Here is a 24,121-nt window from a genome sequence, read left to right on the forward strand (position 1 = left end):
CATGGAGGCATACATATTGGAATAGTTATTTTCTCCAAATTGCAAATAGTTAATAGGTTATTCAGGCCCCTTCTTCTATACTTGACATTTCTCAGTGAAAAGGCCTTTCGATTTCACTTAATTCTGAATGCTTTCTCTCTCCTTCAATGTTTTTCTATTTCAATGTTAACATAAAGAGGTAACAGGGGAAACCTATTTTATACAAGTATTAGGACATGATTATTCTATTGCCAAACACCAAAACAATGAAACAGAAACAAACCATTAATGTCACTGCACTATGCCTCCATAACATAATGGTTTGTTTCTACTTCATATAGTGCTCGCCATTTACAAGGCTTCGGACAGCAAGAAAGTCGATAGATCATTGAAATACTCCAAGGTAGCAGAGGATTATGGAACTTCCCTTTTGCTGATTGGGCAGTAGTTCAGTCAATGTCACATGGCTATAAAAACAAAAAGGCACTCAACAAACATCTCCAAATGGAAACTGTGATTTTCTTGTCAGACACAGATAGGGTGAGAGTGGGGTGAGAAACTGCTTGATCCAAATACTGTCTAGTGTAATAAGGTTTAAGATTTAGATTGTGCACTTAGCTTTTATTTTCTTTGGTAACTATCTCTGACCTTTTTGTGCCTCCCATTTATAATAACTGAAAATCTTTCTGGAGTTCATAAATCTCGTTTATATTTTACTTAAAACTGAGCGATTTGGTTGAAATGCTTGGGAAATCTCAGCTCAGGTTACAAAGGCTTGTGTATCTCCTCTCCACTTTGAGGGAAGAGTGGACTGGGTAATAAACTTACGCTGGTCAGGCTTCTGACCAGGACAAGATGGTAGAGTTCAGGATGCAAGGCTGGGGGTTTGGGAGAATTGGCTGGTGCCTCCATGTGATTCATGAGCAGCTCTGGGAGCATTCATGCAATCTAACTGGGTGTGGGACTTCACATGCAGTTGTGCTGAGTGATAACAGCACCCAGAGGGGTTTGCTGCTTGTCACTAGCAAAGCATTGTGAGAGACAGCCCAGGCTGGAGAGTTAAGAGGGCACAGAGGTACCCCAGTTCCAGGTTGTAGCCCGGGGGTCCTGTCACAATAGATTCTCCCTAAACAAGTCAAAAGCAAAAATGTATTCTTTGCCTCCAACAGTTTTTGACTTAAAGTAGTCCTGAAAAATGTATTGCCTAAGGAAACCTTTGCAGATACTGTTCTATAGGACAACTTATTGGAATCCGTCTCAATTTCTCCAGAATGAATAACAGTGTTCCTGTAAAATGCATTACTCTTCCCCCAAAACTTCAAGACAAAGATTCTGTAGGCCAGATTTTGCCCCAAATACATATGTGCACACCCATTATCTTAAATAGGTTTGAACAGGAATAATTGAGTGACTTTTTTATAACATGATCAAAAAGTTTACAGTGGATGGGACATAGGTAAATCCTGGCCACATTTTGACCATGTTGTAATTGGGTTGGAGTAAACCACTTATAGCTTTAATGAGGACAAAGTCTTAAAAAAAAAAAAAACCCAATAACTATTTTCAACTTTGTTTCCACTTTCCACAGAAGGATTTTTTGTCAAACAACCTTGGCTGGAAAGAAATTGGGGTTCTTTCTGTCCTTTTACTTCTTAGGAGGTTTTCCTTTCCATTTCCTTCCTCTGCAACAATTCCAAAACAAGCTCTTTGAGGCAGCAGCCTTTCCTTCTTTCCTATCTCATAAGCACTTAGGACACAGTGGGCATCATCATAAATGATGCTTGCATAAGCACAAAGCTCTTGAAAAGAAAAAAAGGTGCTACAGGCTCCTGTACATATTTGGCCAGAAGGTACTGAGGAGTCACAAGGCCAGTGCTCAAACTCAGAGACATGCCATTAAATCTTCCTAAGGCTCAGACTTTTAAGTAACATAAGAAGCAAAAAAAATTTAAATAAAATGGTTTAAGTACCATAAAACTGTAAAATATTAAGGAGAGATTGAAACTGATTAGGGCACAAAGGGGTATAGCAGTAATGGAATGAAACTAGGGGAAAAAAATTGTCTTTATCAGCCCAAAACCGATTTTACAGCAAGACATGTGGAACAGGCTCCTAAGAGAAGTGGAGGAACCCCATTTTTGCAATTGAAGCATTGTGAAATGGAATTCAGGAAAAAATTCTTCATTCGCAAGGCCATGCACTAAAGGACATAACATCTTTTCCATCTCTACCTTCTTTTACAACTTTTTCAGGATATGCTTGTTATACAGTACCCCATATTCTTCACAGTGATATTATTATGATATGATTTTGACAGTTATGATGTATTTGATGCAAGATAAGTCATGTGAGATGTCGCTGCAAAGGTTATGATTTGTTGAATATGATTATCCTATTTGTATGCATGTATCATTTTTGTATCCAAAGTTATGAATATTGGCTATGTATCTATTTCACATGTAGCTATTCCTGGGCAACGTCCACTAGGCAAAAGGCTCTCAGTCTAGACGGCTGTCTGGGAAGTGCCCATTCAAGTTAATGAGCCATTAGAGAGAACAATAGGCCTTGGGAGAAGCTTATCTCCCACCTGGGGAGCTTTCCTAAGGATGCTACAAACAGCCTTGAGTAATGGCTGCTGTGACACTAAAGGGACATGTGACCAGGTCACCTGGTGCTGGACTCCATCTTCGGATATCAGTATTTTTCCACAGACTGGCATGGGAACCAAGCTGTGAAACAGACGGTTCCCACCATATGCAAAAGCTATGTAAGCAGGGGAGTGACATCAAGGTTCTTCACTGACTCTCCACCCAAAGAGACTCCTAGAAATACCCAAGGAACAAGGACTGAACTGGGGGAAGTGCTGGATCCAGGCTAAAGGGATTTTTAGCCTGTGAATGGAACACCTGGGGATTCTAAGCTGTAAACAAGTGCACCTTGCCCCTTAAGAATCTGCAGTCTGCTTGTATCATCACTTAGGGTGAAGATCACTATTCATATCCAATCTCTTTAGTATATTAAGCTTAATTTGCATTTTTGTTTATTTGCTCGGTAATCTACTTTGATTGGTTTGCTTATAATCACTTACAATCTATCTTTTGTAGTTATGAACTTGTTTTTGCTTTGTCTAAAATCAGTGTGTGGGAGTCATAACTCGGGGCAGAAAGCGGTTGTGTATTCCTCTCCACATTGAGGGAGGGGGCGAATTTCATGAGCTTACACTGTACAATTCCTTGTGCAGCGCAAGATGGTATAACACTCCAGAGAGGGTGTTTGTCTGAGTAGCTGGGAAGTTCCCTAGATGGAGCCTTCCCATGCAGGGGCTGGTCACAGCACCCACATTTAACTGCACACCCACATTGGGTGTGTCCCTACTTGTATGTGTGCTGGCAAAAGTGCAGGTTAGAGCCTGGAGAGGGCTTGGCAGCTTGTCACAGCAGTACAGTGAAAAGGGAGCCCAGGCTGATTGGTCAGGAGGGCTCAGTGGTACCCCAGTTCCAAGTGGCACCCCGGAAGGAACCCGTCACAATCCTAATTATGACTCTGTATAATAAAATAAATCAGTGTCTGAAAAAAGGCTTTTATCGATTGCATTAACTATTTGAAATCTAAATCTGCAGTCAATGTGGATGTTAAACATGTAGATTGCTATAATTTGTGCATTTCTACTAATTATTCCATTTCCTATCTCATATCCAAAGTTAGTTGCTTCAACTCAAAAGTAAAATCTTACAAATTAAGGGATTGTCAGGTCAGAAAGGAGAGAGAATAGCTAAGGGAACCCACCACTGAAAGGTAGTGTGTAGACAGTACTCCCCATGCTACAATCTGGAGCATGATAATCCTGTAATTAGTAACAGCAGGTGCTAAAGTGCTTAAAGTAAATCACTTCTACATTTTAGTGAGTTGTTATTTATGTCAGCGTTATCCATCAGAACAGATCTGACAGGATTGGTGACAGCCGATGACCTCTGTTTCAGAGCAATTTTTGGACTTTGGTTCACCAAATCCCATAGAAGTTAGACATTTAGTGTCAGAGAGGACTGTGGTGCATTTTACACATCTCCAAATGCAGTTGTAAAGGGCAGGGATGATTGCAGAAAACACTAACCCTTCCCACATACACAGTTTTGTTAGTGTGGCAACAGGTTTAGAAGTTCCAAACAAGATCCCAATCAAATTATTTGAAAGGTTATGAACACCAGGATACAGAGGAATGCATCGGAGTCATAACTGGAGAAGTAGAATTAAAAACAAACCACCATCACCAAACCAGACACAAACATTTAGGTTGTAAGGATAAGTTTCCTGCAAGAACCTGCCAAACTAATCCTCAGTATAACCAAGGATGCCACATTGCGTGCGACATTTTAAAACAAAATAAGATTGGACACAGCTCTAGAAATATATACTATAGGGATGATCTTGTACGGGTTGACCTAATCTGTGCTTAGAATTTACTTCTTCTGCTTAGATTTCCAATCCGTTTGTCACTGTTCCAATTTAGCCTTCCAGTTTCTGTACTGTCACTTTCTCCCATCTGAAGCTTATTAGTTTCTATCTAACAAAGCATAAGCTTTTCAATGCGGGGACCTCATCTTCTCAAGCACCATATACATCACGGAGGGCAGGGCTTGCTGGGTCTCCCTGTGCTGAGAGACTCAGTGTCCCTGCACTGAGGGCAGGATGTGGCTCGCTGACTCGCCTCAAGTCTCCCCACACTGAGGGTGGGTCAGGGCTCGCTCCAGCTCCATGCATTTAGGGACTCTGTTCCTGCACTGAGGCCAGGATGGGGCTCACTGGGCTTCCCCACACTGAGGGCTGCCCCAGTGGAGGGGCCTGGGAGAAATAACTTGGGGTGTTCATGTTTCTTGAGCAGCTGCTACCTGGATGCACACTGTGAGACAGAGCAGGAAAGCCTGCTTCCAGGCTGCTCTAGTGCTCCATGCAGGAGGCTCACCTCAGCTCTTTGTCCCAATACTTGAAAGGCTGCCATAAGAAAGATGGAGAAAAATCATTCTCTCTTGCCACAGAGGGCAGGGCAAGAGGTTTAACCTGCAGCAGATTTAGATTAAATCTCAGGAAAAACTTCCAAACTGTAAGAACAGTAGGACAATGGAACAGACTGCCTAGCAAAGTCATGAAATCTCCATCACTAGAGTTTTTCAAAAGGAGGCTGGATAGCCATCTGTCCTGGACCATTTAGGCACAACAAATCCTGCATCTTGGCAGAGGGTTAGACTAGATGACCCTTGCAGTATCTTCTAACACTATGGTTCTGATTCCAAAAGCTGCAGCTTTAAGAAACCCCAAATTAAAAACCTGGAGTAGGTGTTACCAAAAAACCCCTTTGTCTACCCACTCCTGGAATCTGAAGTGACAATGACAGCTTTTTAAAGCTAAAAAGGGGAAGACTGGGGAACTGAGACTGCTCAGTTCACTGGTGCTAATCAGAGTAATTCCACTGAAGCCACTGGAGTTACTTCTGTGTAATAATACTGGGCTAAGGGAGTCAGGAAATCTAATTGCTTGGTACTACCTGGGTTACCTTCTGTTAGTGGATTAGAATAATCACGTTTGGGGACCCAATTCTACGGTGTAGGGCAGAGAAAACTTTAACTATGTTCAAGCCTTGGACTCTGATTCTGACTTCCTCTGTACCCTCAGCTCAACTCGCTCCCTCATCATAGCATCAGATTCAGAATCCAGTGGCCTCATCTGCATCTTTGGGGTGTCCAAAGCTTTAGCTAAACTCTAGGCTTAAATTCTAGTGATGGAATCTACCTACCACAAAATAGAACCACATAATTGGGTCAGGGCACAACAGTATTGTAAACCAGACTGTACTTTTGTTTTATTGTTAGTGTAAACAGGCCCTGAATCACTGCTTCAGTTTTCCATTTGTAAAATGAGGATAATAGAGAAGTATGGGGTATATTGCAAGAATTAAGTAATGTTTAAATGCCTTGAAATCCTCATATGAAAGATGCAATACAAGTACAAATATTATTCGTTCATGCAAATGTGAGTAAAGCCATTTTAATCCAGAGAAAAATATTAGAAAGGAAAGCCACACAGAAGAGTTGGACAGTATGCGAATAAATCATACAAAATAAACCAAGAAAATTAAAAAACCCAAAACAACACCCCTCCGCACCTGACCAACAAACAAAACACCATAGCACAGGAAAGCTGTTAAAAAAATTAACAGTACAAGAGTTAAATTCAAGTAAAAAGAAAAAACCCAACACACTTGCAGCCAGAAATAAAAGGAACCCTCTTTTTACAGAGAAACAATATTTTCTTTTCTAGTCCCTCACATTGCTCTTAGGTCCGAAAGGGCTGGGAGAAGAAATGGAAACTGAAAAAAACGCATCTCTGCTGAGAGTAAAGTGTGTGTTTATATGGATCAATTTCTCAATCCACAGTTTATAGATAAAGAAAGAACCTGCTAAAACCCCAATGTTTTAAGGCTTAAATAAGCAGCTTAATCACAGAATTGATTGGACTGGAAGGGACCTCAAGAGATCATCTAGTCCCTTCCCCTGCACTCAGTATTATCTAGACCATTACTGGCAGTTGTTCGTCTAACTTCCTCTTAAAAATCTCCAATGACCGAGATTCCACAACCTCCCTAGGCAATTTATTCCAGTTCTTAACCACCCTGACAGTTAGGAAGTTTTTCCTAATGTCCAACCTAAACTGGCCTTGCTGCAATTTAAGCCCATTGCTTCTTGTCCTACCCTCACAGGTTAAGGAGAACAATTTTTCTCCCTCCTCCTTGTAACAACCTTTTATACTTGAAAACTACTATGTTAGATTTAAAATGTTAGATTTTGTTTCTGTTTTTAGCCTCTGCCTCCCTTGGCTAGTTTACAGTGTTCTACTCTGCTACTCCTCCACATCATCAGAACAGGCAGAAAACTAAACTGATTGAACTTTAAAACTTCAAATGCATGTCCTCAGTGAAGACCAGTCACATGGTACATGTGAAAAAAATCTGTGCTATGAATGATGAGTCAAACAGCTGTTCCATCTGTATCAGTGTGCAGCGTTCTAGTTCCTTAAAGTCTATTAAAATGATCACAATTGACTATGCTTACAGCCGCCTGATACAGATGAAAGAGTATGCCTGGCTATTGAAAGAAAAGGAGTACTTGTGGCACCTGAATGTATCCAAGAATGGGATCACCTTCACTATAGCAGATGTTCTTTACCTTTTATGCTAATGGGAGCATTATGTTACCACCCCACCCCTACCCCCACCCCTCCAATGACAAATGCCAGAACAGTCAGAATCTGAAAACTTTCCATATGGAAAAACTAGAACAGAATGATGCTAACCTAATCATCGGTGCTAGGCTTTCAACTGTTTTGGGGGGCTAAAAGGGTCAGACCGACCAGTCTGCTTGTTAAAGAACCATACCAGCTGTATCATAGAAACAGTATAAATATCTTATAAATCTCAATCTAGATGAGGAAATGGTGTTTTCATAATGAATGTGATCTATATCATTACAGTTCTTGTTTTCTTGCATTTTAGCAATGACATGTTCTTTCTGTATGAGTTTAATTGCAGCATCACTTTAATGCTGACAGTGATAAGAAACTATGCTATTAGCATTGCTCTTAAAGAGACAAAAAGCTTTAATGAACACTGTGAAGAGCTACAGAAGCTCTTAAAATAAAGAGAGTCCATCAATCAGATTTATTCTGAAGAGTGCTTTTTAAATCTAACCTAGAAGGCTGACTTTTAAATACCAAAACATTCTCTTCACTGTTCTGCAGTTTAAAAAAAAAAAAAAAAAAAAGCCTGCCAAAGTTCAATTACTGAAATATGTTGGCAAAGAAACTGCAACAACAATTGCATGCTTAAGATTGAAGATACAATTCAAAATACATCAAATAATCCCTCAGCGGTGATTTACAGAGCAGTAATTTAAAAGTATGGTACTACTTAGGCCCCAAATCTGCAATGATACATGGGAGCACTCCCACTGAAGTACACTGGAAGTCTTTGCAGGATCGGGGCCTTAGATGGAAACATAAGTTTGTAAGTTTAGATTTCATATACTAAAATATATACACCAGCAAACAAGAAATATACACAGGATTTTAAGATAGAACCCTTCATTCACAATAGGTACACTCTGAAGAATCTTTAGGTAACAATATTTGTTTGGGGACATTCGCAAAACACATTAAAACTTTGGTTTATACAGTAAGGGCCCTACCCAGCTGAAAACAGCAGTGGAATTCCAAGCCATGCAAACTACTGAAGGCTGTGGATACTGGCTGTGCAGAAGCCATCCCTTTACAGGCCAGGCCTAAAATTGATCTGTCTTCCCTGCCAAAGCCAGGGAGTTCATGGAACATTGCACAGCCCTAAGGGTAGAGGAACTGTGCTGCATAGCCATAGGAGGAAGAGACTGACTCCAAACTTGGCCTCTAGCAGGCAGAACTTTTTTTTTTTTTTTTTAAAAAGGACACCTGAGAGTTAAGAAACCAGGGGTGCTATAAAGGGGGGCCCAGGTCCCTCTGCTTGGCCCTTGACCAGAGGTAGGTGGCATAACAGTGGAGCCCCTTCCCTGATGGTGTGACAAAGGACAGGGCATGCCAAATTTGAGTGGTCTTGCGACCCCATGTGCCAGGTCACCTGATCAGTCAAGTTTGGCACAGATGCCTCTCTGTCACGCCAGCAGGGGAGAGACTCTACTTTTATGCCATCCAGCTCTGCCTCCCCAATGCCAAAGGTGTACCTTGTCCCCAGAACCGCTGCTGGGAACCTGACGAGAACCTGATTGTTTGTGAGCTGAGAGCCAATAAGCCAATGGGGAGGCAGTGTCTCAGACAGAAAATAAGGCAAAATTTTAACACAGAGTAATTAGCCATTGGAACAAGTTACCAAGGTTATGGTGAATTCTCCCTCACCATGCATGCATCCGATGAAGTGGGTATTCACCCACAAAAGCTTATGCTCCAATATGTCTGTTAGTCTATAAGGTGCCACAGGACTCTTTGCCGCTCTCCCTCACCAGCAATTTTTAAATCAAGATTGGATGTTTTGCTGTCGGAATTATTCTGGGGAAGTTCTCTGGCCTGAAAATTGTGGTTGCCTTCCTAGAAAGAACCATCTGTTTTCCCATCCTCTAGTAATCAAGGGAGTTTCCCCAGTAGCTTGTGTGGCTATTCCTAATGGGGTATTACTCTTTTCTTCTTGTCTAGGTAGTGGGATTACTCTTCAGGTCACATCATTCCTCTCTTCTTCTCCCTCGTTGAGAGCTCTAAAACCAGAAACTTTAAATTTTTTTCAATGACTGGCTGTGGAGTCAAAGTGGGGAAGAACCTGCCTAGCATAAGGCATTTAAGTGATTCCCTGCGTCACCCAACTTGATTCCTATGATTCCTTGATTCAGTTTTCACATATGGCAATCAGGCTGGGAAGGCTTAGACTTCACTAGCATTAAGAGGGCACCCGGGAACTGCTTGATGAGCTATTCCACAGGATTATAGAGGGCTACTTTTTCCTCAGAATAGGGAGCCTCTGAAGCTGCCAGGAGGCACACAGATCTTCATTAGTAGTTATTGTTATTGGAATGTGTCCTAAATCAATGTGGTACATACATTTTTCTTCAGAAACATTTAGTTAAATATATAGAAACAAGAATAAAAGTGATTGGAAGGTCTTGTTAAGAATATTAAGTCAGTGCTTTAATTTTGGAAGTTGTTTCACTCCTGCAGTCTTTTTAATTGGTCCTTTTTTGGGATCCAGAATCCTTTGATTTTCTGGAACATTATGTCTTCTTCTGAAATAAAGTCAGAAAGGTTAGTCATTACATGTCACTTACACTATGATGCTCCAGAAACTTGAACTGCTGGAAATTGGCATGCTTTTTATATTGAAATAACTGATTATTATGGTTAATTAATAAACAGACAGTTTCTTTCTGGGTGTGATGTTAACAGAGCATTTAATTATTCTGTGTACAAATCCCAATCCTCATCTCATCATTCCTGAATAACTTTATATTATTTAAATGATTAAATTTAAAAGGAAAATGGAGAATATTAAACATTTGTATAAACAGGAAGGCAACAGGCTGGGGAGACATTTTCACCAATTATATGCTCCCCATGAAGACACGGAAATTACTGTCTGCACCTGTAAGAGCTCTCTGCAGACAGTATCCTCTAGAGAGCCATGCTTTTACTGCCATGCCCTTACATATAAAACTTTGGTAGCTGGCTAACAAGTTTACATTCACTTCATGGGACTAAACAACACTTTGTAAAGCTTAGGGGAGTTATTTACTTTTGGATCTATAAGGTTTAATCTATAGGGACTACAGAACAGAATTTCAAAGGGAAGAAAGGTGACTAAGTAAATCCACAAAACCATTCTCAGGAGGATGTAAGCAGCATTTCTCTACTATTATGCAAAATAGCTAAGTATCTCTCTATTTATCCTTGCAGTATCAAAGCATTTTCTATAGTCTAACATACAACGTTTCAGTTTCTCTCTCACCCAGTTGTGAAAGGAGGAAGGGAATATATATCAATTGCATACCTATGCAATACATAGGAGTGTGTGCACTGATAACTGGAGAAATATTCTGCATATTGTTCGGTGGTGAAAGTTGCAGTCATTTCATATGTTCTGGGAATGAGTTGCAGGTTTCTGCACAAGCTGCCAAGAAAGCGCCATCACCAGTGCTCACTAGTTTCATTTTTGAGGTTGCCAAGTTCCATTGTTCTAAATATCATGAGCAGTATATGGGGCCTGCTTCCATTTAAAGCTTTGAAGATCAGGGCCAAAGTCTTGAATCTTACTCAGTAATCAATAAGGAGCTGTCTCAGAGCTGAGTAGACCACTCTTGCTCCTCTCCCCACTTCCAGTTCCCATGTTTTTCTACTGTCGGGCAAGTGTCTAAAGACCCATCTGACCTGACCCAGGAACCATGGTAAAGGCCTCTATTTAAACTGGCTTCTAATTCAGTTTGGATGACCAGTGAAGACGGACTGCGTTAGTTCACAGAATACAAAATATTTATCATAATTGTAACATGGTTTGGGCTATTCACTACAACCAGCCAAAATGTACCAGCAACCATGATTAAACAAAGTTTAGATATTGTTTATTAATCTGGTTTGAAACCCAGTGAAGACAAAGCTTTGAAATATCAGTTGAAATTAGATGAGAAGCTGCTGGAGGAAATTATGAGGTTATTCTCAAGGCCTGAGTCTATTGCATAGTTTTACTCTGGAATTTAAATGGAATTACTTCTAATCTGCATCACTGTGAGTGAGAACAGTTTCAGGCCCCCAGTCTTTAAAGTCATCAGAGTAGTATTTATGGAGGAATAACGACAATGACTCTCTGTTAAATTATCCATACATTGAGGGAGTTTCTTATTTGTGCTTGCTACTTCCTGATGATACACACTGTGACATATCACCACTCTTTGGTATAAACTGCCAGGTGAGACTGAGGTGGGGAACTCACCAGGCTCAAAGTTCTAAGCAGTTGGCCACAGAAACCAATGAAGTGCAACCTAGGTGCTCCCTAGTGCCTCTGTCAGTTCCTTTCAAGCAAAAGGTGAAGAAATCCCATCATGTGCGTAAAGTAATTTGAAAAGTGCTGACTAAGGTTACAAAACTATCAGCTTTGAAAGGAGGAGGTGATACAGTGGTAATCTGTCGCAACATATACCTTTCCAGAACAACAACTACAGGAAAGTAGTTTTTGTCTAATATAAAAAGAATTACAGACAGCAACTATCATAATACTCCCAAATAAATACTGGTCTAAAACCCACAGAACAGTGCTACTATTCAGCCGGTATTCAATGTCTGGCTGTTACTGGCTTCCTTAGTCCCTCCATAGGGAGTAAGGGAGAAACATGCTGGCTCTGCCCTCTCTGGCCACTTTTACAGGAGCTATATAAAAACACAGCCAGAGCCAGAAACAGCTTACAGGCTGTATATTAAGAATTTAAGAGCCACACAATACTTGTCTGATCTTAAGAATCCTTAGTAGCAGACATTAAACCTTACTCTAATAACAGTAATCTACTGAACTCTCACCATGAGACTAAAGAGTGGGAATCAGTGAATACAGTTAACATTGCAAAATATATCTTATTCATGTCCTGAGTGAGACATTAAAATAGAAAACAGGTGGAAAAACTATTTTTCATATCAATTAGCTTTTATAATCCAATGACGGGACAGCTGTTCTCAATTTGTATCATGGCTCAATTGCAATGATATAGTTAAGGATTTGTTAGTGTTTCCATTTTCAGTAAAGAATCAGCTTCAATTTGAAACTTGGCTTATCAGAGCTCAGCCCAAACACACATTTTTATGTTCTAAATTCCCCCAAACAGCTTGGCGCTCTTCATATTTAAACATTTTTGGGGAAACTCTTTTGCACCTGTATAACTAAAAACTGGCTTTGATTTATTAAGCAATTTGGTCTTAATATGAGGTCATCTAAAATTACTCACCTTCTCATCCACTACTAGACAGCTATACAATCTCTATTGACTGAGAAGAACCAGGCTGAGCATTTAATTACATTACTGTTAATAGTCTGGAGAATGTAAGAGCAGACTTAGAAAAAAGGCTTATTTTTGACTGAGGTTTATATGGAAGGACGCCAAAACCTTCTGTGAGGTTCCACAAAAGCCACTTACATTGTATGAGTACTGTACTATTGTTCTGTAATAGTCTATGTTAGGTAATAAGCTGATTTAAAATCAGTACTAAGTGTGATACGGACATCAATATTTTGTCAGTAAGATTATCTGCAACAATCTTTATCTTGCATAGAGGGCTATGATAGTCAAGGGACAGTATTTAGATAAATGTATTAAGTCAGAAAATGGAGGGAATATGAAAGATTTACCTCAGTATCTGGTTTTCCCTCTTGATCTGCACTGCATCTGTTTTCTGCCTCTTAGCAATTTTAAGAGTAGCTGATGTCTGCAATAGTCAAATTTTGATACAGCAAGTTATCATCCAAGTATATATATGTTAGGAAAGCAAAAATTCTCCTCACATTGATTTTGAAAAGACAAGCACAATGACCCTGATTCAGCAAAGAATTTAAGCCCATGCTTAAGCACAGCACATGCTTAAGGTTATGTTCCATTGAAATTAACAAGATCTAATCACATGTTTAAGTTCTCCGCTGAATCAGGGACTATATATTACTTGAATCCATTTATTACTAATTAGGACAGGAATTCCCTATTTTCAATCTGCAAGCAATATCCCCCTATGTATTGTCCTATAAGGGAAAGGTAGAATAATGACAGCTTTAGTGATTTTGTTAAAATAAAAGGAGTACTTGTGGCACCTTAGAGACTAACACATTTATTTGAGCATAAGCTTTCGTGAGCTACAGCTCACTTCATCGGATGATTTTGTTGTGCTGTTGGAATTATGAAATTATTAAGTGAGAAGAATGAAGCATTTACATATTCCCTGCTGCCTCTAGAGAGCATTACTACAATACTGTGATATATAAAATCCAAGAAGCAGTTATAAAACTTTGGTAATAAAAAGCAAAAATTTTGGGGAGAACTTAAATTGTCATTTCTCTTGCCCCCTTGTACAGGGCTCCTCCAGGCTCATGTCCAACTGTCACCCCAGAAACATCCTCTTGTAGGAATTTCCATAGAATGGAGGGGGAAAGAATGTAAAATTATTCAGGTTTCAGAGTAGCAGCCGTGTTAGTCTGTATTCGCAAAAAGAAAAGGAGTACTTGTGGCACCTTAGAGACTAACGAATTTATTAGAGCATAAGCTTTCGTGAGCTACAGCTCACTTCATAAAATGCATCCGATGAAGTGAGCTGTAGCTCACGAAAGCTTATGCTCTAATAAATTTGTTAGTCTCTAAGGTGCCACAAGTACTCCTTTTCTTTTTTTAAAATTATTCAGGATCACTTTGTAGTAATTGAGTGCTTCTGTGGCTGGTGGGCTGCAGTGTGCTTGTTGAAAACTGACACAATCCTGCCAACTTCACAGACCCACAGAGCCCCCATAGAGGGGAGCATAAGGCAAAGCAAGGCAGCTGGCCACATTAGGGAGCCATAGATGACTTTTTCTAAAAGCGCGGAGCCATGGATCTCTTTGATGCCATTTAAACAAAGCACATGGTTTGGATTATTTTTAAAATCTTAATGTTACATTTTAAAGTATGTAAATGCATTCTTCATGAGAGGGAAAAGAAACCTAGCACACCAAGGAACCACATCTGTGATTGGTTATAACAAATACACTGGTTTCTAATGTGCTTCCATGTATGCTCTGCGTTAGGCAACTACTCTCACTAGCACTGTACTAGTAAAGCCTACTATAATTCAAACAAAGACACTTTCAGAGAATATACGTGTAAAGACAGAGTACGAGCTGCCTGGATTTAATTTCTGGAAAGCACTGTTAAATTGTCTGCATCCAGGGAGTTCTATTAAAGCCACTGACTTATGAGAAATAATTTTTGATTTTTTTTTTAATTCTCTGTACCACTTTAAGAGAAAGGTTCTCTTGAAGACCTATCCCATTTCCCCACTGCTTGGTTCTCAAAATATTGCATTCTGCAAGCCACAAGGAAAGGTTCCACTGACCATCAATGTTCCATAGCATGTGGTCTGGGAACCAGTCTTTTACAATGAAAAAAGAAAAGTAATGTCTTTTGGATGAATATTAAATCTTGTGAAACCTTTACATTTATTTTAACTGTATCACTTTATAAAAAAAAAAAAGAGTAGCACCTTATGGAACTGGACATACACAAATAAACACACTTAGAAGATGAATATACTTTGGAAAAAAAAACACAAGGTAACAAGAAAAAGATATTTAAAAGAAACTATTATTCTGAACTGCCGCCTTTCCTTCCCCCCCTCCACTCCCACTAAAGGCTACAGTGGTGATCTAAAACAAGGTATAAAAAAATTCTCAGGAAAAGCATTCACTATGCTGATATTTTAAATAACTATTAAGAAAAAAAGGTTCTATTGCATTTGATTTACTAAGCATACAGGAGAAGGCTAACATGATAGGAAAAACAACAAAATGGAATCATCTATAGCTATATAGTTAAGAGAGAATATCTATGGAATAGATAGTCAGAAAACAATGGTTCTCCTGCTGCTACATTTGCCTCAATACATATGGAAATATTGCTTAGTCATCCATGAGTGGTAATTCCCGCTTCACCTCAGCCTCTGCCAAATCCATAAAACAGATTCTAAAACAGTGGGTTGTTTAATAAAATTGAAAAAAAAGGGCCAGATTTTTCCACCCATGACTGATTTTGACATGAGTGGAATTACTCAAGAAGTAAGCACAGCACGGGTGGCAGAATCTATTTCCAATGTCTCGATTCAGCAAAGTATTTAAGCACATGCCTAACTTGAAGCAATGGAATTACCATGTACTTAAAGTTAGGCATGTGTTTAAGTGCCTTGCTGAACAGTGGCCTAAATGATTTAAGTACAAAAGAACTAGGGTGACCAGACAGCAAGTGTGAAAAATCGGGACGGGGTGGGGGTTACAGGAGCTTATATAAGAAAAAGACTCAAAAATCGGGACTGTCCCTATAAAATCCGGACATCTGGTTACTCACAGCTGCTACTCTGAAACCTAAAAAGAACAATCCACACTCATTAGCCATGTTCAGGCATAACAACACTATTTCCTAACTTACTACTGTCTTCCTCCCACAGTGTCTTCATGTTTCCAGCCCTAGATGCATCAGCATTTACTGGTCTAACACTGCAAATTTGTTTTCAGCAATTTTCCTCCATTCCCTAAGGCAGCAATGACTACACACAGTGAACCACTTGCCTGCTGTGCAAACACATGGAAACATTGCTAATTACAACCTTTCACTCCAGTTAGCTCTACTGGCAATTCAATGTCTGGCAAGTCACTTCATTGCACAGAGTTCTGGAGTATCATGCTAACTTACTACTTTTATATTATTTAAGAAGTAAGATCTCTTTCAGAATAAGAGGTGTTATAACGTAAAGCTTTCAAGGTAACTTCCAATTTGTATTATAGGCTCCTGTGTATTCCACAGCAACATAATTTGTGGCAGAATAAATCCAACTATGCTATAAAATCTATCTTTCATTTTAGAAAAACAATAGGACCTAGCCCTTACTACTGTGAACCTCTTCGGAATGTGAACTGTATTGTCATCCTGAGCCTGCAGACAGATGGCAACAATAACTCAAGGGTGTGAAATGGCCAATTCAACTCAAAGGGAAGTTAATGCTGAAGTCTATGGTCAATACTGTTCACTATTTTGCTCTGTTCATTTCAGCAGAAACAACCAACTACAACAACACGGTAATCTAATCAATGTTGGACACAATAGTGAATACTACAGCAGGGATAATGGGTAGAGTTGGGTAGGAAACTGTTTTCCTGTCCTATAAACATTTTTAAAGAATCTGAAATATATTCCCCATCTTGAATCAAGATGAAGAGTAGAAATCTTGAAAATATTCACAAACCAAAAAAGACCCCAACCAAACAATTCCCCCCTCCCCAAATCAATCAAAATGTTTGGTTTCAATTTCAACCTTTTTTCAGTCTAATGACTTAAATTAAATAACAAAAAATCATTTCAAACCAGAATCAGAATTTTTCATTAAAAAAAAATACAACAACATTAAAACTAAACATTTCAACAATTTTGAAATATTTTCCTCTACTTTGTTTGAATTGGGAAATTTGTGAAACCTGACCTGATTTTGCAAACAGTTTCTATTTTGATGAATCAGCATTTTTCATCTGAAAGAGGATTGAATCGAAAAATTCCTGACCAGCTCTAATAGCGTGAACACTGGTTTCTATCAACGGTTGTTGAGTCGGGTCTAGGGTGAGTATGCCAAACCTGTTGCCCAAAGTTAAGCTCTTAAATCTATAATTCGTCAACAAAGTAAAAGTGGCCATTAACTTTAATTGTATTTCTGGGTGCTCAGCACTTCCAAAAATCAGAATCAGGACATTTTCATTGAGGTGTTTAAATATGGCTCCAGGAGCCTAAATTTAGACATCCAGGTTTTAAAATCTTGACTTAGGAGTTCAAGCTTTTTCTGTCCCCTCAAAATGTCAAGTCAGCTCCATCCTTGGCATGCGGGAGCGGTGAAGAGATGCAGTATTTCACTTTTTCCTTGGTGTTTAGTGCTTCAACTATCTCCATAAGGTGCCAATACACCAAACCATCTTCTATCGCTTCTCAGATGTCTCAACTTTTCGCTACCTTGCTGTCATAACCTTCCCATGACAAATTTTACAACTTATTACATCTACCAAGAGATAAGGTGGATGAGGTAATATCTTTATCAGCAATAGAAGTTGATCCAATAAAAGATATTACTTCACCCACCTTGTGTCTCTAATATCCTGGGACTGACACAGCTACACTACTGCATACATCTACAAAGGCATAAAATCAGTAGAAAACAAAAACTGAAGATTTTTTAATCATCAGATTAAATATAATATCAAACAAAAACTGCTTAGGTGACATTTATGGGTGTAACAGGACATACCCCATTCACCCAAACCTTACAAGTATGGAAATAAGAAGTTAAGGGAAAGTATCCTGCATTCCTTTCCACCTTCTTGTTGTCTACAATGTTATCAACAACACGCTCCAGTGCTTCATAAGGTACTCCTGAGGGAATTCTGCACCCAAAAATATAAAAATTATGTGCACAATATTTTAAAATTCTGAAAAATTCTGCAAATTTTATTTGTCAATAAATAAATGTGGGTCCAGCATGGCAAAGTGGAGCACAGGCCACTTGCTGCATTGAGGTGGGAGATCACCTTGAAGCCCTCACCTCCCTTGGTACAGGGACTCGGCAGTGAAGCTGTACCCAACCCTGACACAGTGCAAGGGCCGGGCCTGCCTCAGAAACATCCTGGGGCCCTCCTCCTTTGCACCGGGTGCAAGTGGGCAGGCTTAGCCCAGCAGGATCTGTGGAAGGGCTTACTGTGGGGGGGATTTAGATGTGGAGTGTGAGGTTTCTGTGTGGAGCAATCTGGGTGCGGGTCGCTCAGTCAGAGATCTGGATGCACAGGGACTCAGCAGGGAGGGTTCTGGGTGTGGGGAAACGGGACTCTGCTGAGGGGTTCTGGGTGTGGGGGGCTCAGTGTGGGGTTCCGGTTGCTGGGAGAGTGGGGCTTGATGTGGTGGGAGTCCAGGTGCAGCTGGTTGGGGCTCAGTGGGGTGGGAGTCTGGGTGTAGGGGGCTTGTCGGGGCGGGAGGGGGATGTCCAGGTGTAGGTATCAGGGTGGGAGTTTAATGGGCCTGCTTAACAGGGGAACTCCAGCTGCTGTCGAGGGGAAGCTGCATACTGGGCTCCCGCTTCCTCCCACGATTCCCCATCACCTTTTCTTCCCCATCTCATCCCCCTCCCCCATTGCCTCATCTCCCTTCCCTCACTCCCATATTATCCTACCTCTGCCCTATTCAACCCCTTTCCTTCTTCACTGCCTCTTCCTTCCACCCCCTCATCCTCCTTCCCTCATTTCCCCAGCCCCACCACAGGCACTCACTGTTGCACAGAAAACAGGAAGGCTCCCCGCACACAGAAGGGGAGCCCGACTGGCACTAGGACTCAGGAGAAGGTGTTCAGCTGCAGAGGCAGCGGAGCCGAGATACAGCCTCCTTCAACTGGGCAGCTCTGCGCTTGCAGAAATGGGGCGGGGGGAAGTGGCATGTAACCCTGTGTGCGCTCCCATGCCTTGCCTCTATTTGGGAGGCGAATCCTGCCTTCCCCCCCGCAAACCTGTGCCCATGGTCTTCCCCATACCCACCTGCCCGCCCTCCCTCCGCGCAGCTTCCCTGCTGTTTTCTGCAGGGAAGCACAGGAATTCTGCAGGAGGGAGGGAGTTTTCTGCAGGCACGTCCAGAAAACCTCCAGGAGTAATAAGGCTCTTACTTCCATCTCCATTAGATACCCAAAAGCAATATGTACTCCAACTTCAAACTTGCATAATAATGCAAAACCTTAACAGTGATCTAATATGCTTTTATATAAATCAACAGATCAACACATCCAGCTGTCACAATCTCTGTGCATTTGGGACTTTGCACTGCTGAGATGATCCCTAGTGTAGATAAAGACCGTGGTGTGCAAAAGTGTTCGGTGGCTGTGTTCATGGTCAACACTAGACAAATCAATCCAATACTCCAAACAGAATTAGAATGCACAGTGGTCCCATAGTGTTGACTATGACCAGATAATATGACATTATCAAAAACGAGTGGCTCAGCAGAGCTTGTCTTTTACTAAAGGTTGGAAAAACCTGTACTCAGCACATTTAGGGAAACTTTCATGTGGTCTCAAGACAGGTTGCCTGGTAATGGTGATCTCTTGTACCATACATGGTGACCCTTGTCACCTTGTCATTGTCACTCTTGTCGGGACTGTATCCCTAGCCTCTGTTTGCCAGAAGCTGGGAATGGGCGATAGGTGATGGATCACTTGATGATTATCTGTTCTGTTCATTCCCTCTGGGGCACCTGGCGTTGGCAACTGTTGGAAGGCTGGATACTGGGTTAGATGGACCTTTGGTCTGACCAAAGATGGTCGTTCTTATGACATATATTTAGCCAAAACAATGCTTTGGCTGAACATGCATTATTATATTTAAAAAAAAAGTTGAAGTCAGACCAAGAACCATCTTAAGAACTGTACAACATACTACAATACAAAAAGAAAAGGAGTACCCGTGGCACCTTAGAGACTAACAAATTTATTAGAGCATAAGCTTTCGTGAGCTACAGCTCACTTCATCGGATGCATTTGGTGGAAAAAACAGAGGAGAGATTTATATACACACACACACACACACACACACACACAGAGAACATGAAACAATGGGTTTATCATACACACTGTAAGGAGAGTGATCACTTAAGATAAGCCATCACCAGCAGCAGGGGGGGGAAAAGGAGGAAAACCTTTCATGGTGCCAAGCAAGGTAGGCTAATTCCAGCAGTTAACAAGAATATCAGAAAGAAAAGGAGTACTTGTGGCACCTTAGAGACTAACAAATTTATTAGAGCATAAGCTTTCGTGAGCTACAGCTCACTTCATCGGAAAGCTTATGCTCTAATAAATTTGTTAGTCTCTAAGGTGCCACAAGTACTCCTTTTCTTTTTGCGAATACAGACTAACACGGCTGCTACTCTGAAACCTGTCAAGAATATCAGAGGAACAGTGGGGGGTGGGGTGGGAGGGAGAAATACCATGGGGAAATAGTTTTACTTTGTGTAATGACAGGTTTCAGAGTAGCAGCCGTGTTAGTCTGTATTCGCAAAAAGAAAAGGAGTACTTGTGGCACCTTAGAGACTAACAAATTTATTAGAGCATAAGCTTTCGTGAGCTACAGCTCACTTCATCGGATGCATTTGGTGGAAAAAACAGAGGAGAGATTTATATACACACACACAGAGAACATGAAACAATGGGTTTATCATACACACTGTAAGGAGAGTGATCACTTAAGATAAGCCATCACCAACAGCAGGGGGGGGAAAGGGTTAATTAATTTGCAAACTGGATACAATTAACTTAGGCTTGAATAGAGACTGGGAATGGATGAGTCATTACACAAAGTAAAACTATTTCCCCATGGTATTTCTCCCTCCCACCCCACCCCCCACTGTTCCTCTGATATTCTTGTTAACTGCTGGAATTAGCCTACCTGCTTGTCACCATGAAAGGTTTTCCTCCTTTCCCCCCCCTGCTGTTGGTGATGGCTTATCTTAAGTGATCACTCTCCTTACAGTGTGTATGATAAACCCATTGTTTCATGTTCTCTGTGTGTGTGTATATAAATCTCTCCTCTGTTTTTTCCACCAAATGCATCCGATGAAGTGAGCTGTAGCTCACGAAAGCTTATGCTCTAATAAATTTGTTAGTCTCTAAGGTGCCACAAGTACTCCTTTTCACTTTGTGTAATGACTCATCCATTCCCAGTCTCTATTCAAGCCTAAGTTAATTGTATCTAGTTTGCAAATTAATTCCAATTCAGCAGTCTCTTGTTGGAGTCTGTTTTTGAAGCTTTTTTGTTGAAGTATAGCCACTCTTAGGTCTGTGATCGAGTGACCAGAGAGATTGAAGTGTTCTCCAACTGGTTTTTGAATGTTATAATTCTTGATGTCTGATTTGTGCCCATTCATTCTTTTACGTAGAGACTGTCCAGTTTGGCCAATGTACATGGCAGAGGGGCATTGCTGGCACATGATGGCATATATCACATTGGTAGATGCGCAGGTGAACGAGCCTCTGATAGTGTGGCTGATGTGATTAGGCCCTATGATGGTATCCCCTGAATAGATATGTGGACAGAGTTGGCAACGGGCTTTGTTGCAAGGATAGGTTCCTGGGTTAGTGGTTCTGTTGTGTGGTGTGTGGTTGCTGGTGAGTATTTGCTTCAGATTGTGGGGCTGTCTGTAAGCAAGGACTGGTCTGTCTCCCAAGATCTGTGAGAGTGATGGGTCGTCCTTCAGGATAGGTTGTAGATCCTTGATGATGCGTTGGAGAGGTTTTAGTTGGGGGCTGAAGGTGATGGCTAGTGGCGTTCTGTTGTTTTCTTTCTTGGGCCTGTCCTGTAGTAGGTGACTTCTGGGTACTCTTCTGGATCTGTCAATCTGTTTCTTCACTTCAGCAGGTGGGTATTGTAGTTGTAGGAATGCATGATAGAGATCTTGTAGGTGTTTGTCTCTGTCTGAGGGGTTGGAGCAAATGCTGTTATATCGTAGCGCTTGGCTGTAGACAATGGATCGAGTGGTATGATCTGGATGAAAGCTAGAGGCATGTAGGTAGGAATAGCGGTCAGTAGGTTTCCGATATAGGGTGGTGGTTATGTGACCATCGCTTATTAGCACCGTAGTGTCCAGGAAGTGGATCTCTTGTGTGGACTGGTCCAGGCTGAGGTTGATGGTGGGATGGAAATTGTTGAAATCATGGTGGAATTCCTCAAGAGCTTCTTTTCCATGGGTCCAGATGATGAAGATGATGAAGATGTCATCAATGTAGCCAGGATTGTCTGGCTATGTAGACTCCCTCCTCAGGCACTTCGTTACCAGCACTCCCAGCTATCTTCGAGACACCACTGACTTCCTGAGGAAACTACAGTCCATTGGTGATCTTCCTAAAAACACCATCCTAGCCACTATGGATGTAGAAACCCTCTACACCAACATTCCACACAAAGATGGGCTACAAGCCGTCAGGAACAGTATCCCCGATACTGTCACGGCTAACCTGGTGGCAGAACTTTGTGACTTTGTCCTGACCCATAACTATTTCACATTTGGTGACAATGTATACCTTCAAATCAGCGGCACTGCGATGGGTACCTGCATGGCCCCACAGTATGCTAACATTTTTATGGCTGACTTAGAACAACGCTTCCTCAGCTCTCGTCCCCTAATGCCCCTACTCTACTTGCGCTACATTGATGACATCTTCATCATCTGGACCCATGGAAAAGAAGCTCTTGAGGAATTCCACCATGATTTCAACAATTTCCATCCCACCATCAACCTCAGCCTGGACCAGTCCACACAAGAGATCCACTTCCTGGACACTACGGTGCTAATAAGCGATGGTCACATAACCACCACCCTATATCGGAAACCTACTGACCGCTATTCCTACCTACATGCCTCTAGCTTTCATCCAGATCATACCACTCGATCCATTGTCTACAGCCAAGCGCTACGATATAACAGCATTTGCTCCAACCCCTCAGACAGAGACAAACACCTACAAGATCTCTATCATGCATTCCTACAACTACAATACCCACCTGCTGAAGTGCAGAAACAGATTGACAGAGCCAGAAGAGTACCCAGAAGTCACCTACTACAGGACAGGCCCAAGAAAGAAAACAACAGAACGCCACTAGCCATCACCTTCAGCCCCCAACTAAAACCTCTCCAACGCATCATCAAGGATCTACAACCTATCCTGAAGGACGAGCCATCACTCTCACAGATCTTGGGAGACAGACCAGTCCTTGCTTACAGACAGCCCCCCAATCTGAAGCAAATACTCACCAGCAACCACACACCACACAACAGAACCACTAACCCAGGAACCTATCCTTGCAACAAAGCCCGTTGCCAACTCTGTCCACATATCTATTCAGGGGATACCATCATAGGGCCTAATCACATCAGCCACACTATCAGAGGCTCGTTCACCTGCGCATCTACCAATGTGATATATGCCATCATGTGCCAGCAATGCCCCTCTGCCATGTACATTGGCCAAACTGGACAGTCTCTACGTAAAAGAATGAATGGGCACAAATCAGACGTCAAGAATTATAACATTCAAAAACCAGTTGGAGAACACTTCAATCTCTCTGGTCACTCGATCACAGACCTAAGATTGGCTATACTTCCACAAAAAAGCTTCAAAAACAGACTCCAACGAGAGACTGCTGAATTGGAATTAATTTGCAAACTGGATACAATTAACTTAGGCTTGAATAGAGACTGGGAATGGATGAGTCATTACACAAAGTAAAACTATTTCCCCATGGTATTTCTCCCTCCCACCCCACCCCCCACTGTTCCTCTGATATTCTTAGGTTTCAGAGTAGCAGCCGTGTTAGTCTGTATTCGCAAAAAGAAAAGGAGTACTTGTGGCACCTTAGAGACTAACAAATTTATTAGAGCATAAGCTTTCGTGAGCTACAGCTCACTAATAAATTTGTTAGTCTCTAAGGTGCCACAAGTACTCCTTTTCTTTCTGATATTCTTGTTAACTGCTGGAATTAGCCTACCTTGCTTGGCACCATGAAAGGTTTTCCTCCTTTTCCCCCCCCTGCTGCTGGTGATGGCTTATCTTAAGTGATCACTCTCCTTACCAGTGTGTATGATAAACCCATTGTTTCATGTTCTGTGTGTGTGTGTGTGTGTGTGTGTGTGTGTGTGTGTGTGTGTGTGTGTGTGTGTGTGTGTGTGTGTGTGTGTGTGTGTGTGTGTGTGTGTGTAAATCTCTCCTCTGTTTTTTCCACCAAATGCATCCGATGAAGTGAGCTGTAGCTCACGAAAGCTTATGCTCTAATAAATTTGTTAGTCTCTAA

At 41.2% G+C, this 24,121-nt stretch overlaps 1 protein-coding gene across 3 annotated transcripts in view; it reads right to left on the reverse strand.

Moving 5' to 3' along the window:
• Positions 1-9,034: 9,034 nt before the first annotated feature.
• LOC119854301 (coiled-coil domain-containing protein 169-like) overlaps positions 9,035-24,121 on the reverse strand; it is a 39,778-nt gene continuing 24,691 nt past the window's right edge. For 2 of the 3 annotated variants that reach the window (XM_043504408.1, XM_038398348.2), the window contains 2 exons: positions 12,887-12,963; positions 9,035-9,785 (listed from right to left, as the gene is read on the reverse strand). In XM_043504408.1, coding sequence (XP_043360343.1) covers positions 9,683-9,785; positions 12,887-12,963 — 180 coding nt within the window. In that variant the 3' untranslated portion in view covers positions 9,035-9,682. The remainder of the gene's footprint in view (positions 9,786-12,886; positions 12,964-24,121) is intronic. The other variant, XM_038398357.2, reaches the window with a different exon arrangement.

The sequence above is a fragment of the Dermochelys coriacea genome, chromosome 1, assembly GCF_009764565.3.
Source record: "Dermochelys coriacea isolate rDerCor1 chromosome 1, rDerCor1.pri.v4, whole genome shotgun sequence".
NCBI lineage: Eukaryota > Metazoa > Chordata > Testudines > Dermochelyidae > Dermochelys > Dermochelys coriacea.